This window comes from Aspergillus ambiguus, assembly GCF_047715705.1.
Source record: "Aspergillus ambiguus strain CBS 117.58 unplaced genomic scaffold BDV59scaffold_3, whole genome shotgun sequence".
In the NCBI taxonomy this organism is placed as follows: domain Eukaryota; kingdom Fungi; phylum Ascomycota; class Eurotiomycetes; order Eurotiales; family Aspergillaceae; genus Aspergillus; species Aspergillus ambiguus.
Window position 1 is genome coordinate 873,989 of NW_027395516.1, and position 15,812 is coordinate 889,800.

Consider the following 15,812-nt stretch of genomic DNA (forward strand, 5'->3'; position numbering starts at 1 on the left):
CATGGAGCTACGTATTCTTCCGCCGCTGAAATTGTCCATCTCAACATTTCTCCAGCTCTTCTTGTCGCAGTTCTTTGCTTCTCGTTCTTCTTCTTCTTTTTCTCCTCCTCCTTAGTATTACCTCCTGTTCTCTATCCTCTCGTCCCTGTTTTTATCATCTCCCTAGCCCAACACCCGCTGTTAACCGTCTCCAACTTCCCCGCATTAACTATCAAAATGGCGCCTCCCAGCGTGTTGATGGTACGTCCCCCTCATCACACAAGAAATCAGACTGACGGACAAACAGGTAGGCACTGGTGAGTATACCACCGGATATGTCGGTGGTGCCGCGTCCGGCTCCGACAAGAAGGTCGGCGTCGTGGGGTTGACGCTCTTCGACCTGCGTCGTCGAGGCAAAGTCGGCGACCTCAGCATGGTAGGCGTCTCTGGACGCAAATTCCCAGGCATTCGTGCGTCAACCCGTCTTTCCTTAAGAACCAGGGTGCGTTGAAAGACCCTCGCTCACTCCCGAACCAGGCGCCCACCTGAAAAAGAACATCGCCGACGTATACAACAACCTCGACACGAGCTTCACCTCCTTCCCGGCGGACGACCAGACCGACCCGGACGCCTACAAGGCCGCCATTGACGCCCTCCCCGCCGGCTCGGCCATTACCATCTTCACGCCGGACCCGACGCACTTCCCCATCGCGCTGTACGCCATCCAGCGCAAGATCCACGTCATGATCACCAAGCCAGCCACGCAGCGGCTCGCCGACCACCTGACGCTGATCGAAGAGGCCCGCAAGCACGGCGTCTTCGTCTACGTCGAGCACCACAAGCGCTTCGACCCGGCCTACTCCGACGCCCGCGCCAAGGCCCGCACCCTCGGCGACTTCAACTACTTCTACAGCTACATGAGCCAGCCCAAGTCCCAGCTCGAGACCTTCAAGGCCTGGGCCGGCCGCGACAGCGACATCTCCTACTACCTCAACTCCCACCACATCGACATCAACGAGAGCATGGTCCCGGACTACCGCCCCGTCAAGGTCACCGCCTCCGCCAGCACCGGCACTGCCGTCGACCTGGGCTGCGTCCCCGAAACGGAGGACACCATCACCTTGCTCGTCGAGTGGAGGAAGACCGGCCATCCCGGGAAGGTCGCCACCGGCGTCTACACGGCCAGTTGGACCGCCCCGCAGAAGGCCGGTGTGCACTCGAACCAGTACTTCCACTGTATGTTCCCGTCGCGCGGGAGTGAAATAACCGATAGGAAGCTGACTGCAGACAGACATGGGCGCCAAGGGCGAGGTCCGCGTCAACCAGGCCAAACGCGGCTACGACGTCACCGAGGACGAGCAGGGCTTGATCTGGGTGAACCCGTAGGTGAACTATCCCCTGTACTGCCGCACGCTCACTGACAGCCGCAGGTTCTACATGCGCTATGCCCCCGACGACGAGGGCAACTTTGGCGGTCAAACCGGCTACGGCTATGTCAGCTTCGAAAAGTTCATCGACGCCGTCACCGCGCTGAACGAGGGCCGCGTCACCCTCGACCAGCTGGATGCCCGGCCGCTGCCCACGCTGAAGAACACGGTAGCCACCACCGCCATTCTGCACGCGGGTCGCATCTCGCTGGATGAGAACCGCTCTGTGGAAATCGTCTCCGACGGAGACAAGTGGGAGCTCAAGTAGCGGTCTTGTTTTCATGTAGTTACGCTAGTTATGTATGTCTGTACTGTGTATGAAGCCTGCAAGTTCACGAGTATTATAAAATCACCGTCAACGTAGATAAAAACTATACACGCCAGGAAAATGACCCAGAACTCCATACTCCGCCGCCAGCAGACATCCGATTAGAAGCAGTAAACATCAACAAAGCAAGATAAAAGCGATATCGTGGTCTCATCAACACAGCAGTATTGACTAGTGTATGCTAGACGCCTAGCTCACCGACGCGAACTATTTTTCACGATCCCATCCATGCCTTTGTGAAACTTCACCCGACAGTCGGGACAGTACCACTTGGCCGTCCGGCCAGGGACTTCCGACAACCCGACGCAGTCCAGATGGAACCATTCCCGGTCACACTGAGTCCAGCATTTAGCCTATGTCCACGTCAAGTTCATCAAGGGCATACTCACGTCCTGGTTTTCGCAGCAGATCATCGTTCCAAAACTCACATCCCCGCAGATACAGTACCGCGGTTCGTTAGGATCGATCTCCTCCAACACGCCGTCTTCGTCGATGCGGATGTCCTCCCGAGTAACACCGTCGGGACCCTGCTCACGAGACCCCATGCGCTTCTTTCCCGGTTTGGCCTTTCGGCGGCCGTAACTGACCGCTGCTCCGCCATCCTGCCCGGACGAGACAGGACCAGGCGCAGGGCGTTTCCTTCGCCGAACCGGCGCGCTTGCGCTGCCAGCCCGGGAGGTCTCAGGAACAGGGGTCCTGCGAGCCGGGGTCGCGCTCTTCCGACGGAGCTCTCGCGCAGGTAGCGAAGCCGGCTCTGCGGACGCGGCAGCGGAACGGCGAGAAGGGGGACGGGTCACCGGCGGGGTGGCCGTGCTGCTCTTGGGAGCCAAAACTGTCGGAGCCGCAGGGATGGAGCGTTTTGTTTCTGCCGGGAGAATTGGGGCAGGCGTTGGGTTCGATGCGTCTGCCTCAAGGGCGGCGACCGGGGCGGCAGTAACGGACGCGCTGGACGAGACATCGACATTGGCCTCCGCGGGGGACGGGGACTCCTTGCTTGATTTCCGGCGTTTGGCAGAGCTTCGCAGTGAGGACCGCGTCTCGACCTCCGCAGGGGTGGCAGCCACCGCCGGCTCCACGGCGGGCGCTTCGTCCAATTTACGTTTTCTGACGGGCCGACTCGACTTTCCAGCAGTTGAGGTCTCCAGACTGCCAGTCCCATTGGTCAGCCCCTTTGCGTTATTGCTGGCAGCGGCCGCAGCCGCAGCGGCTTGCTCTCTCGCTTGATTCTCTCGCTTAAGCTTCTTGGCCTCGTTCAGCTTCATACCGCGGTTGCTCAGTTTGGTCTCAAAGAACCCTTCTTCGATGTCATCGGTGGCGTCGCCGCGTTTGGCCAGTTTTCCGGGAATGTAAGTGTTCATGATGTCGTCACAATCAACGAGTTCGGTGCCGTTGGCTTCGGCCTCGGCTTTGGCGGCGCGGTACGCCTCCCAGCCACGTCCGCGGAGGGCCAGTTCGCGATGGATCATGACCTCACTGGGCTGCCAGACTGCGTTTTTCTTCATCTTCTTGCGCAGCTTTGTCATTTCCCACTCGGTCAGGCGTAGCCACGGCATATCCGCACTGCCCGGTCTGGCGTCTTCCGGCGGCGGGTTCAGCATCGCGAGGGCATTGCTAGTCGAGATGCCGGCCGCCACTGCGTGCGCATTGGTGGCAGCTCCGGACGTGCGCGAGCGGCGGCCCGACTTGTCTTTCTTGGTCTGTGTCGGCGCCGATTCCGCGGGCGATACCTTAGGCTCGGCCTCGGCGTCGGAATGCTCCGTACTGGCTATTGGCGAGTCAGGATGCAGACCAGCCAGGTGACCCGAGATCATCGATCGACGCGTCCTCGACTTCTGCTGCGTTTGCGCGCCACTGCGGGTACTGGCATCACCACTGTCTAGTCGCAGGGTGATGCGTGTCGTAGGGGGGGCGCGCGGTTCGTCAGCTGCCTTCTTGGCGCGGCGTTTGGAGTTGGGGAGGGTCTGTGGGGGAGGAGTCGGATCGCGCGACGCGGGTTTCGGGAGCGCGTGGAGCTTCTGCTTGATGCAGTCAAGGCGATTGAAGTGGCGATCAACGACGTCGTAGAGCCGACAGGCCTCAGCGTATGCCGATTCGCGGGCGTTGATGGCGCGGTCCAGCTGCGCGGAGATATCCCGGCGCAGGGTGCGCGCGTCGGGCCGTCCGTCGGGGGGAAGATCGGGGAGTTGGCCATAGGTCTTTGTGAGGTTGTGGACGCCCTGGGCGGACTCGAGGTAGCGGTCGTCTAGGCCGCGGATCAGGGTGAGGGAACGGATGATGTCGGCGGGGAGGTATTCGGTGTAGTCGATGTAGTCGGTGACGGTCGCCTGAGCGTCAGGATCAAAGGGGCCGTCGAGAATGAGGCCCCCATCGCGGTAGTCGGACATGGTGTCGATGGTGGAGGTGGAGAAGGAGAGCTATGGGAGATGGACGGCTGGAGCTAGATAAAGAACGGCGCAGCCATGAAGAGAGATAATAAGCACAGAGGCATAAACTGTGGACTTGAGACAGACCGAGGAGGTCCGCAACAAGCACAGGAGGGAAGCGAGCAGAGGATGGAGGCTGGATGAGGGAGAGAGGGGGCAGCAGTTCGCGGTGTCGGTTGGTGTTGATGTTGCTGGCCGGCAGATTGTTGTTCCGGTTAGTCAGATCCGGTAAGGCGGTAAGGCGGTAAGGCGGTAAGGCAGTAAGGCAGGACTGACTAGAAGTATACACAACACATCACTTGCATATACGTGGACAGATAATATTATCCCTTTCTACTGGAAGTGGGCTTGGACAGCCCAAACAACCTGCATTTCTCTATCTACCTGACTCTGCTCGCGTTGTCTCTTGGAGGCTGCTTAGGTCTAACTTCTAGGCTTGCTAGAAGCATGATTCTACATGGGTCGTACTGTACGCCGCAAGATTACATGTATCCTATATCATTTATCTTTCCCTACTAGATATAGCGATGGTAAAAAAAGGGATACATGCACAGCTAGCAGGGTATTGCTATTAGGACTGAGGGCATAGAAGGAGGTCCCAGTATTCTTCATAGTCCTATACGAAGTCTGCAAAGTAGTTTAAGTCTGGGAGTCGGGTGAATAAATAGCGATATCAATATGATAATACTCTCATTGGCCTGATATTCGTGCATTTTATACATTGATTCATAGACTGTATTCACATCCACCGACATCTGAAGGAGATTCTGTTTGCAACACAACGCCCGACAACGCAGCTTCACCTTCCTCTCAACACCGCACATCTCCACCACCTTCCTCTCGTCCATCTCTCACTAATCCTACTACACTGTCGCATAGAATCAACCATCATGGATAGAGAGAAACTCCTCCACCTTCTCTTCGAGAGGGACAACTTTCTCCTCCATCTTGACACCAATCGCCGAGCGATGGGCCAGCCCACTTCGGAGATCGAGGAGCCATCGGAGCCTGTTGAGCCAATTCCTGAGTTCCACCATCAGTGCGAGATCAAAGGTAATAGAGGATCTTTGACTGCTCCGATCAAGAAAGCCGACGCCACTCCTCAGGGGAACGAAATGAGCGTTAACCCAACCCCCAGCGTCCCTATGCGCCACGATGGAACCTTCAGCCCTCTGATGGCAGTCGCCCGATTTCCCTACAGACATGTCAAAGGTGAACTGTCTCAGAAAGTAGCCAGTCAGTTCTTCGATGGAGGAAAATTCTGGGAGCGGCGCTGGGATCTGTGCGTGTCTCTATTTCCATCGGATCGATACCGAGCTAATACCATCCAAGATACTACATCCAGCCCCCTCGCCGTGTCTCCCCGCGTCATATTCTCCTCGTGCCAATGGCCCAAGTCCGCACCTTTTTCCAGGAAATTAACACCGCGTTGCAATGCAGTCTAACTCTGCCGTCGGAGACACAGGGGTTGAAGCTCACCTTTGAGAACCCAAACTTCCCCAGTCCCAAATTCCTGGGCCAGAGCGTCAGCCGGCAGGCAAAAGACCGCCTTGAGTCGCAGATACCTCTCGGCTCCGGGAATATCTCCACTCCCACTGGCATGGACGAGGAGTATCTAGCGTACGAAAAGATGCTTTATTCGGCCTGCAGTGCCTTGAAGCAGAAAAAGACTTCTAAAGCCAAACAAATGACCCGCCTCCAGCACCAGATCCGCATAGTGGAGTGTCTCACTCGTCTGCAGAGCTACTTCGGACTGCGTTCGCAGACAGAAGAGGAACCCGCTGGGGACGGTGATTTTACCTGGGCAGGGAAGACGTACCAACGAACGGTCTCCGAGCGCCCTAACATGGCCGAGTCAGGGTCCCCAAAGAAGGCCCTAGATGTGACCTGTCCTGTCCCATATCCCTTCTGGAAACAGCCTGTCTTCGTCAGCGTCGACGTCGAAGCCAACGAGCACTGTCACTCGGAGGTCACCGAGGTCGGGCTCTCGGTACTGGACACAGAAGACCTCATCGGCGTGGCTCCCGGAGAAAATGCACAGCAGTGGCGTGTGCGTATTAAATCTCGCCATCTACGCGTGAAAGAATATGCACATATCGTCAATCGTACCTTCCTGGCGGGCTGTCCGGACCGGTTCGAGTTCGGTGACAGCGAATGGGTACACGAGCTCGACTTGGGCGCCACCGTGCTGGCTGGCCTGCAACCCTCAGATGCCACAGAGAAACCCGAGCCGCGCCACTTCGTGCTGGTGGGACACAATATCGCGATGGACCTGCAGTATCTGCGCGAGATGGGGCTGCGTACCGACGAGGTGCCGGCCGGCACGGCAGGATTCATCGACGTAGTGGACACGGCGGATTTTTTCAAGGTGCTTCGACGGGAGGAGTCGCATCGGTCGTTGGCCCGGGTGCTCGATGAGCTGCAGATGACGGGATGGAATTTACATAACGCGGGGAATGATGCGCGATACACCATGGAGGTGATGGTTCGGCTGGTGCTGGAGCATCGAGAGATGGAGGATGTGCCTAATTGAGCAGAGGGGGGGATTTGTATGTAGTAGGACTGCTAGTGAATGCTGCGTGGAACGGAAATAAAATCGGGTACAATATATCGAGCTGTTGTACCTGCTCGGGGTTTGTTAACGCCCGAGCTCAGCCCTAACTCGGGGATTACTACACCCCGAGCGGCGGCGAAGTATATCAACCAAGTAATACATCGGGTACATCCAGAGTCCGAGATGGGATTCAAGACAATTACGGCCGACCCATGGAGTCTTATAAAATTGACATCCCTCGACCATATCCAGTGGCCTTGTTTCATCTCTATATACTAGTGCTCATGCACCAACAGCCGCACTATCTTCAGCCATGACCCAAACCATTCGCCCACCCCCCATAGCCATCATAGGCGGCGGACCCGGCGGACTCACCTTAGCCCGTCTCCTCGAACGAGCTGGTCTCAACTACGTCCTCTTCGAGCGGGACCCATCCCCAGAGTACACGCCGCGATTCCAAGGTGGCACGCTAGACCTCACGCAGGAAGGGGGTCAGCTCGCGCTTCAACGCGCTGGCCTTACGACTGAATTTGAGAAGCTCGCACGTCGTGACGCAACCACTATCACCATCCAGAACGCTCTGGGCAACCACCGCATCACCGTCGGTGGCGAGGACAACGACCGGCCCGAGATCGATCGACGCCAGCTGCGACGGCTCCTACTGGACTCTATCCCGGCGCATCGCATCCGGTGGGGGAAGACGTTGCAGAGTGCAGAGCGCCCTGACAACCAGAGCAAGCCGGAGGCTCCATCCATACCTCCACCGGCAGACTGGGTGCTGCGCTTTGCGGACGGGACCTGCGAACGCGGGTTTCGACTGATTGTCGGCGCGGACGGGGCGTGGAGCAAACTGCGGCGGTTGGTGCGTACCTATACTGCCTACGTATCCATTCCATTTTGCTTTGTGTTGAAATGAGGCTAACAGGATAGATCACTCCGGCCATACCACAATATTCGGGCAAAACCTTCATCGAGGGCCGTCTGTCGCGAGACAACCCGATCTACGCCGCCGCCGTCGAGATGGTTGGCGCGGGAAACTCGCTCGCCATCGGCGCAGGCCGCTGTCTCTGCATACAGCAGATGTCTGATCGGTCGTATCGCGTGTACATGGGGCTTGAGGCGGCGGAGACGCTCACGCAGGCTGGCGGCGCCGCTGACGTCGCGGACATGGAGACGGCACGGGCGACGGTCCAGCGCATGTTCAGCCACTGGGCGCCACATCTGCAGGCGTTTATTGCTGCGGCTGAGAGTCCCTGGCGGCCCTGGCCGCTATACCGGCTTGATGCGGAGGTGTTTCATCCATCGGGAGTGGGCGACGGAAAGGGCTGGACGCGCACCCCTGGCGTGGTCCTGCTGGGTGATGCGGCGCATGTGACGACTCCCAACGGCGAGGGTGTTAACCAAGCAATGCTGGACGCGGTGGTGCTGTCTGAGCGAATCTGCGCTGAGCTCTGTCGCGATGCTGCCAGCGTGGTTGGCTATGATCCTGACACTGATGCAGCCGCGCTGGAACGTGCCATTGTCGCCTATGAAACGGATATGCGGGCGCGGGCATACGAGAGTGTGTTGGATAGTTTGAAAATGGAGGAAATGATGTACGGAGAGGATGGGGCTAAGCAGATGATTGAGATGTTTGAGAAGTTCGGGGGTTAAGATGTAAATAATGAGGTATACTCCACGTCCACCAATCAGAGACGAGACAGAACTTGTCCAATCAGAACAATGGGAACTATATCGCTGTTTCCTCATACTGTTTGTTCTTTCCAAATATTAAGTTACTTCATCCTCACTATCCTTTTTCTGCTTCTTCTTCCCCATATCACGCATATCAATTACATTATATTGTCCCCTGGTGAGTACAGTCCACCTGGTACCCCCATTGAGGAGCTGATCGTTGTACCAGGCTACGCTCTAGTCTTATCATAACAAGTCGTTATCCCGTCAAGGTAAGGTTGCAGCCTCCTGAGGCTCTGCATAATAGTCTTCGGATGCTGATAAGTTGCGGTATGAAAGGGAAATTAGCGCATCATGCCATACCTAAACATTGGCTACACTCCCGAGACAATCAGGGATTGTGCGGTAAATGAGTCGCTCATGGCTGGATGCCTCGGGATGGCGGACACCACAGAACTCACCGACCTTATACATAAGAATTCCGAAAGTCGACGGTGGTTCAGCAGCTGGGTCAATCAGTGCCACAGGAGTTTTGATATTCCCGGGGCAAAAAGGATCGCTTGTGGCAGAGTCTACTCTTGGAGGCATAACCGTGCTATGGACGAATTCATTTTCGCCGACGAAATGCCAAATTTCTCCCAACACGAAAATTCTCAACTCAAGGATCAGGTTGCCGATATCATCATGGGATGGCATGCCGTCCGGCCGATCCGCGCCGTCCCCAACATTCTTCCCAGGTGCCAAACATTCGAACGACCCCCGGTTCTCGATCCATACAGCTGGTTTCATGCAATTAAGTTATTGCAATTTGTCGCACGCGATTTCTCCCCCGAAGGCGCCATCACAGTGGCTATCCAGCCAAGCGAAGGTCCTGTAATTCAACCTTCCTACATTGCCAGAATCTCCGTCAACAACCTTAACACCGATGACACGGATGAAAATGTCGGTATAGAGCATTTCGCGCTCCTCCTTGAGAAAGCAGTGTCCAAGGCACTGGCTAAATCCAACGGCGGGCTTCCCCGTAGCGACCCGCTTGCAATTTACCAGGGTGTCCGACGGCAGGTGATCAAGGACTTAATGAACATTGATTCTTGGGGGCAGCTGTGCATTCTCGGGAAAGAGGGCACGTCTTCCCTCGGGGATGAAGCGAATGCAACACTCCAGCTGCAGCTTTCACGACTATGCTCCGCGGCACATGAGAGCCAGGATGAGGCAACAGTGGGGGGTCTGGCGGATAACCCGGGGAGCATGGGCATGCCTGAAAGGCCGGCAGGCGACGCCTGGAAAGAAGACTACCAGATTGGTGCATCTAGTGTGCCCAGTGCTGTTGCACCTGGTTACAATGAAGCCCGCAAAACCCTCGCATGTATTGGCCCCCTTCTGCTCGACAGCCTCAAGGCGTGGCAGATCACAGGCGCGGCCTGGATGTTTCGCCAGGAAGAAGGATCAATCCAGGGAGGCATATTGGCAGACGCTCGCGGGCTGGGCAAGACAGGTACAGCCCTAGCTACCATCGTGGCTCGGTCCTATGCACCCAGTGGGCCTTACCGGCCAACCCTTGTGCTGGCTTCCGCCACAGTCCTGGATGTCTGGGCGGAGGAGATCAAGGACCGATTTGCTGAAGTTCTTACCTACCACATTTTCTATGGGACCAGGAGAAGAAAAGGGCCCAATATCGAGAACAAGGCAGGCCTTCTTGAAATACTCCAGTCACTCTCCTCGACAGATCAGGCAAGTGCCCGGGTTCTTGTGCTTTCTACATATTCCACATGGAGGCGTCGAATGGTGGGAGGCAAAGATTTTGATAGAAGGGTAAGTCGCCAGACAATAGCTAATCTGCAGCCCCAATTAATTGGCGTACCTCCAGGAAGTGAAGAGGGCGAGAGACGATCTAATGGCGGATAACAACGGTGAATCTAACCCAGGAAGCGATCATCACGCGGTTGAGCCCCTAGACGAAGCAACCCAGAAAGCCATTGATGAGATCGCTAAGCTTCAGGGCCCCGGCGAGACAGGGGCAAGAGAAATTACGACCGCCGGCCATGGCTGCTTTGCTAGGGTCATATGCGATGAGGGAAACTTTGTCAACAATATCTTGAGCCAAATCCATCAAGTAGTTACGGCTCTTGATGCCGAGCATGTGTGGGTTTTGACCGCCAATCCACGAGTCAACTGCATCACTGATCTCTCTGGATATACCGTCCTTTTATGGCGCAAAGTGAGAGTATCAACGTTGCCAGAGGATGCAGAATTTGTGTTGGATGACCCATTATTGGCATACATGGCCAGCGATAGTAGTGGCACCACGGACAAAACGCTGCTCGACCCGAAACGTCTCGTCCAGATCATTTCTTGGACCGCAAGAGTCGTGTGCTTCAGAAAGTGCTGCGTCTGGTTGCTTTGTCGCGGAACATAGGCGATTCGATGGACGTAGGCGGCGAGCAAGTCTTTGTGGGAGGGGGTATCCCTCCAATGCAGTTCACCACTGTCGACGTCCGCTTTCCTGAAAACACCCGGGTGGACCATGACCGGGAGTACAAATTCTATGCGTCACGGTTGTTGCGTCGATCTGAGTCGGGGGCGCGGCAAGCCACCTGGGCATATGGACAGGACGATAGCCACCGCATAAATGGGGACTCGCTCCGGGTTCTCAGCCTGCTCAGCTTCTCCCCCCGATTGTACGACCTCGTGCGCAATAGCGGGCTGGTGGACATACCCGCCATCAAGAAGGTTCAGGAGGAGTTTGAGCGGGCCGATAAGGGGTTTTCATATTTCTATCGCCACACCAGGAAGGACGTTGCACCGTCGGTGCCCACGGACGGAGCAGCGATGGCAATGTACCTGGCATATGACAGCGCACGGCTGCGTCTGTTGCTCAGGATCCTTGATCAGGAGATACCCTCTGAATCCAGTCAGATGCAGGTCCGTTTTCTAGTATTCTGCGCATGGCCCATAACGATGTGGATGACTGGGATGTTGCTGAGAGCCGTCGGGTTTCCGTACCGGAGTATCCATAGAAGGATGCACAGCGACCTGCATAGAATAGCCATCGGTCACTTCAAGGATCCGGGAACGAAGGTCCAGGTGCTGTTGTTGACTTATGAGGATGGGATATGGGAATGAACCTGCACCGTTCGTGCAGCCGGGCCATTCTGCTGGAGCCCCCTACGAATGCCTTGCGCTTTTTCCAGGCTGTTGGGCACTTACGTCGGCTGGGCCAGACGCAGCCCCAGAGAGTATGGGTGTGCTTTCAAGAACATTCAATTAACCGGTGGCAGGAATTCAACTTGACGAACGAGGTTATTCACAATTTTGTTGCAGGATGTCCCTCACTCGAGTCTGACACGGAGATGGCATCGGAACAGATTCGTCGTCTCCTAGGACAGCGTCGCTCTCGGCTGACCACGCGGGACGCCGATCCTCTTAACTTAGGCAGGACAGGGGAATAGCGTGATGGAGGAAATGCAAGGGCTATGAATAGCTTCGTAGTAGACTGCTAGTGTTGTATGAGTTCTGAAGTATATATACTTGAAGTACAACTGTTTACATGACGTCACCCACACCCCACCATGCAAAATAACCTCATCCCACCATAACTCTTCTCTCTGTATCACCCTCCTAACCCAACGCCAACCCACACCAACCCCAAGACACAATCGAAACCAAGATGAAACTAACAACCCACCTCCCATCCACCCTCTCCCCCCAAAAAGCCACCACCCACCCCTTCCTCGCCGCGGCCGGCAAAGGCCTCCTCCCGGCAACCACCCTCTCGCAATGGCTCTCGCAAGACCGACTCTATGCGCAAGCCTACGTGCGCTTCATCGGCCTCCTCCTCTCGAAAATGCAGCTCCCCGTCGTGCCCACCGCGTCATCATCCCCATCCGAACCCACCACCCGCGCCGTGGGCATCCTCATCGACGCGGTCGTCAACATCCAGCGCGAGCTGCAGTTCTTCGAGGAGGTCGCGCGCGAGTACACCCTCGACCTGAACTGCGTGCCCGATTCCGATCCCGATCCTGAGACTGAGACTGAGGCCGGCGGGGGGAAGGCGAAGGCGAAGTTCGGCCCCGCCCCCATCACCCACGCGTACATCGACATGTTCATGGCGGCGGGGAGTCCCGCCGTCTCGGTCCTGGAGGGTCTGGTGGTCTTGTGGGCTACGGAGGTGTGCTACCTGCGGGCGTGGCGGTATGCGGCCTCGTTCCTGGGCGAGGCGGGGGGCCGCGATGCGGATGGGGGCGCGCTCCGCGAGCGGTTCATTCCGAACTGGTCCAGTGGGGAGTTTGAGGCGTTTGTGGAGGACATCGCGCAGGTGGTCGATGTCATGGGGGAGTCGGCGGATGCGGAGATGGTGGGGAGGTGTGAGCGGTGGTGGAGGCAGGTGGTTTGGTTGGAGGAGAGGTTTTGGCCGGAGGTTTAGTGTGTCTACGTATCGCCTAGTAAAGCGAACTGATATCTAGCCTAACCTGAGCCATAATTCCTGAAATCGGGGGTTGGCAGGCGAGAAACTACCATGATCTAACATGCTCACCAGCATACCAACCCCGTTTATTGCCTATCTCCGTTCTAGAGACTTGAAGGGCAGAGTACTACTCTCGTTATGATTTCCAAGGTAAACAATCAGGCCTTTGGCTTTTTCATGAGTCGATCATGGACACCGGTGTGTTTTTCTCTTCGATATTTGTCTAATTCATGGAAAGTGTATCGATCCATATGACCACTATACTATCTGTCTGCCTCGAGTTTCGAAGTGCCTCTACGAGATTCTGCGTCACAGCAACCGTTTCCTCATTAAGGCATATGCCGGCTGGATCGTCAACACTCCACCAGACGTAAGATAAAAGTGTCGTAAGACAGATCCGGATCTGATAGTGTGGCCCCTTCGATGATGCATCCGATAGTATCGCCCTTGGAGCCAGGCTTAAGATGTATCAATCGAATTTTGTTCTCTGATAAGGAGAATCTTTTGTTGTTGACCTCTGTATTTCTTCTATCAGAGAAGCTCACGGTTCATTCAGATGAAGCTCTCGGCGCTCGGCGCATACCCTCTACCGCTTAGGATGTGGACGAGCCATACGAGCCTTTGGGTATATCTCACGCATTGTCTGGGCTTTTGGCTTGAACTCCTTGAGGGGCAAAAAGACCTGAGCTGATATGAGCTTTCCCAGGCTATATATTTTCCTTGAAAGGCCACCCGGAAAATAGTAAGTTAAGACAAAGTTTAGTGAACGATCCAGAACAGTGATGACATTTGCGACTCAGGAATGTCCACAGTGTCATTCAAATACGTCTACTAGCAGATGCCCGCATGCTTACTGCCAACAGTGCGGGGTTCTCGATAGGCTACAAGATTTCGATTGGGTCAAAATGCTAGAACTTCAGCCTCGCGGTGATACCAGCTCTTTGGGGTGGATTGTGAGTGGTTGGGTCTCGATTACGCGCCGGGGTGCACTGTCTTTGTTGGTTAATCTGGAGGGAGTAGAGCGGTCTTATCGTCTTCCATAGTGACTCTGTAACATTTTAAACCCGATAAATGTCTCAAGAACCCTGCATGATAGCTCAGAGCACATTGTCGTGCCCTCAAAGGACCTCTCACTAGCGATCGCCAGGTTAACCTCACCAGCGTCGCGCTTACACACCCAACAAGGTGATAAGGAGCCCTTGGCTCATCTACCAGTGACTGTATCACTACATCTGTCATCTCGTTCAGCAATGGAACCAGACAACAAAACATCACACGCGAAAACTCCTGTCTCCGCCAGTCCACACAAGAGTGGAGAGACCGATGCTACAGCTGCTTATCCGAGTCCTCCAAACTCGCCACCTCTACATGAACATGAAACTCGGCGGGAAACTCCACAGATAAATCTGAAAAATGAAGGGCTAAAGCCACCAGCCCTCGAGGTTCTCCTTGGTATTAACAACTGGCGATGTGGCGCGATCACACAGAAGAACAAGCCATGCAGATGGCCTATATCACATGAACTCAGACGTCAGATTAATGTTTATCTTGATTCTATGCTAGCGCTTCATCAATCGCCTCGACTACGAGATGATTTGGAGAAGCTGATAGACCTTGTGCATTGCTATCACCACAAACGGGGGCCCCCAAAACAGAGACGACTCGATGAATGGATATCTGCGTTTCCTTTAGGGCCCGAGAGGATCTCATGTCGCGCGTCAATCGAAAATGATATCGCAAGTTCCTTGGGTCTCGTTACGCCTAGGTGTATAGGAATTGCGCAGACCGGCACGCGCTGTAAGAAAACGATCGGGGGACAAAAAGTTGTCAATTGCACCAAAACGATTAACCAAGTCTGTAAGGCCGAAGTCTACTTGAGCGACATTGCTCTGAAGCACTACCTTCAAGTTCTTGCGGTAAACATGTCCTGCTACTATCATACGGACCAGAGCTTATCAAAAATGGTAGCGACTTGGAAGGAGAGAATCTTGGCCATCCGAGAGGAAGCGAACATGAGTCCAGTAAAGATGCAAGGAAGCAGCACTTCGATCGACGAAGGACAAAGATCTTCAGGGACAGATTTAGAACGAAAACCAACGCAACTCTGTCCATCTGCTGAATGCCTAACGAATCCGGCTATGCACTGGCCAAGCCAATATGATACAACACCTTTAGATATTCTCGAGAGGAGCAAAAGCCAAAACGACTACAAGGCCTCATATGATGCACTTCGGAGTCGGCTGTCGGAGAAGCTAGAAGAAGATGATGAAAAAAGTGGCTACGTCTACATCTACGAAGCCAAGGAGAACAAAGGCTTTGTGAAAATTGGGTACACTACTCGCACTATCAATGTACGCCACGACGAGTGGTCCTTTGATTGCAACCGGGAATCGGTATTATTATTCCCTGTTCCTGCTACCAAAGCAGGTCGTGTTCCAAATGCTCGTCGTGTCGAGAAGTTATGCCACGCCGAATTGAGTCATCGCCACATCATTATATATTGTAACGGTTGCTCAAGGACACACAACGAATGGTTTGAAATATCGCCTGCTGAAGCTATCACCGTGGTTAAGAAGTGGACAGCATGGGTAGTGACGAAGCCCTACCTACCTGATAAATCCCTCAAAGAAGAGGAAGCAAAGAAAGTCTGTGATATGAATCGTTTCATGGATGATTTATCACATATGTCAAGGATATTGACGCTACACCCATTCCTGAAGCTACCAACGCATTGACCCGAGGCCGCTGTTGCCGTGGTGAGAGCAATCGTTCGCGGAATTGATATAATATTAAACGTTAAAGGGAAAATCTCCATCCGGCAAACCGTACTAGAGAATTCGTGATCGTTTTCAAGTTCTTAATGTAACCCTTGGAATCAACGGCTTTATACCGTTACTAAACGCCGTCCTGAGATACGTACGTGATTATATTACTCTGGTTCGAAGAGCGTACAGCAACCACT

General features: G+C 54.9%; 7 protein-coding genes across 7 annotated transcripts; 6 read left to right on the top strand and 1 right to left on the bottom strand.

Annotated features, from left to right (window-relative positions):
• Window positions 1–51: 51 nt before the first annotated feature.
• On the top strand, window positions 52–1,676 carry BDV59DRAFT_169928 (Gfo/Idh/MocA family protein; the record flags this gene model as incomplete). Its single annotated transcript, XM_073688332.1, has 5 exons — window positions 52–240; window positions 287–449; window positions 517–1,215; window positions 1,271–1,361; window positions 1,410–1,676. Exons 1-5 carry the CDS (start codon window positions 217–219, stop codon window positions 1,672–1,674), a joined length of 1,242 nt encoding a protein of 413 aa, XP_073551924.1. The 5' UTR covers window positions 52–216.
• A 52-nt stretch (window positions 1,677–1,728) lies between these two features.
• BDV59DRAFT_169930 (putative PHD finger domain protein) lies at window positions 1,729–4,290 on the bottom strand. The gene is made up of 2 exons (XM_073688333.1): window positions 2,124–4,290; window positions 1,729–2,069 (listed from the first exon to the last, which is right to left on the bottom strand). Exons 1-2 carry the CDS (start codon window positions 4,116–4,118, stop codon window positions 1,929–1,931), a joined length of 2,136 nt encoding a protein of 711 aa, XP_073551925.1. The 5' UTR covers window positions 4,119–4,290; the 3' UTR covers window positions 1,729–1,928.
• A 757-nt stretch (window positions 4,291–5,047) lies between these two features.
• BDV59DRAFT_190949 (uncharacterized protein) lies at window positions 5,048–8,364 on the top strand (the record flags this gene model as incomplete). The annotated part of the gene is made up of 5 exons (XM_073691834.1): window positions 5,048–5,439; window positions 5,490–6,636; window position 6,887; window positions 7,056–7,573; window positions 7,642–8,364. The coding sequence occupies 5 exons, from the start codon at window positions 5,048–5,050 to the stop codon at window positions 8,362–8,364; spliced, it is 2,781 nt and encodes a 926-aa protein (XP_073551926.1).
• Window positions 8,365–9,569: 1,205 nt separating this feature from the next.
• BDV59DRAFT_85503 (uncharacterized protein) lies at window positions 9,570–10,424 on the top strand. Its single transcript, XM_073697210.1, has one exon. It carries the CDS (start codon window positions 9,634–9,636, stop codon window positions 10,288–10,290), a length of 657 nt encoding a protein of 218 aa, XP_073551927.1. The 5' UTR covers window positions 9,570–9,633; the 3' UTR covers window positions 10,291–10,424.
• Window positions 10,425–11,120: 696 nt separating this feature from the next.
• On the top strand, window positions 11,121–11,627 carry BDV59DRAFT_169933 (uncharacterized protein). Its single transcript, XM_073688334.1, has one exon. It carries the CDS (start codon window positions 11,215–11,217, stop codon window positions 11,506–11,508), a length of 294 nt encoding a protein of 97 aa, XP_073551928.1. The 5' UTR covers window positions 11,121–11,214; the 3' UTR covers window positions 11,509–11,627.
• Window positions 11,628–11,889: 262 nt separating this feature from the next.
• Window positions 11,890–13,065, top strand: BDV59DRAFT_169934 (putative transcription regulator PAB1642). Its single transcript, XM_073688335.1, has one exon. The coding sequence runs from the start codon at window positions 12,053–12,055 to the stop codon at window positions 12,806–12,808; it is 756 nt and encodes a 251-aa protein (XP_073551929.1). The 5' UTR covers window positions 11,890–12,052; the 3' UTR covers window positions 12,809–13,065.
• An 833-nt stretch (window positions 13,066–13,898) lies between these two features.
• On the top strand, window positions 13,899–15,754 carry BDV59DRAFT_169936 (GIY-YIG nuclease family protein). Its single transcript, XM_073688336.1, has one exon. The coding sequence runs from the start codon at window positions 14,101–14,103 to the stop codon at window positions 15,583–15,585; it is 1,485 nt and encodes a 494-aa protein (XP_073551930.1). The 5' UTR covers window positions 13,899–14,100; the 3' UTR covers window positions 15,586–15,754.
• The last annotated feature ends 58 nt before the right edge of the window (window positions 15,755–15,812 follow it).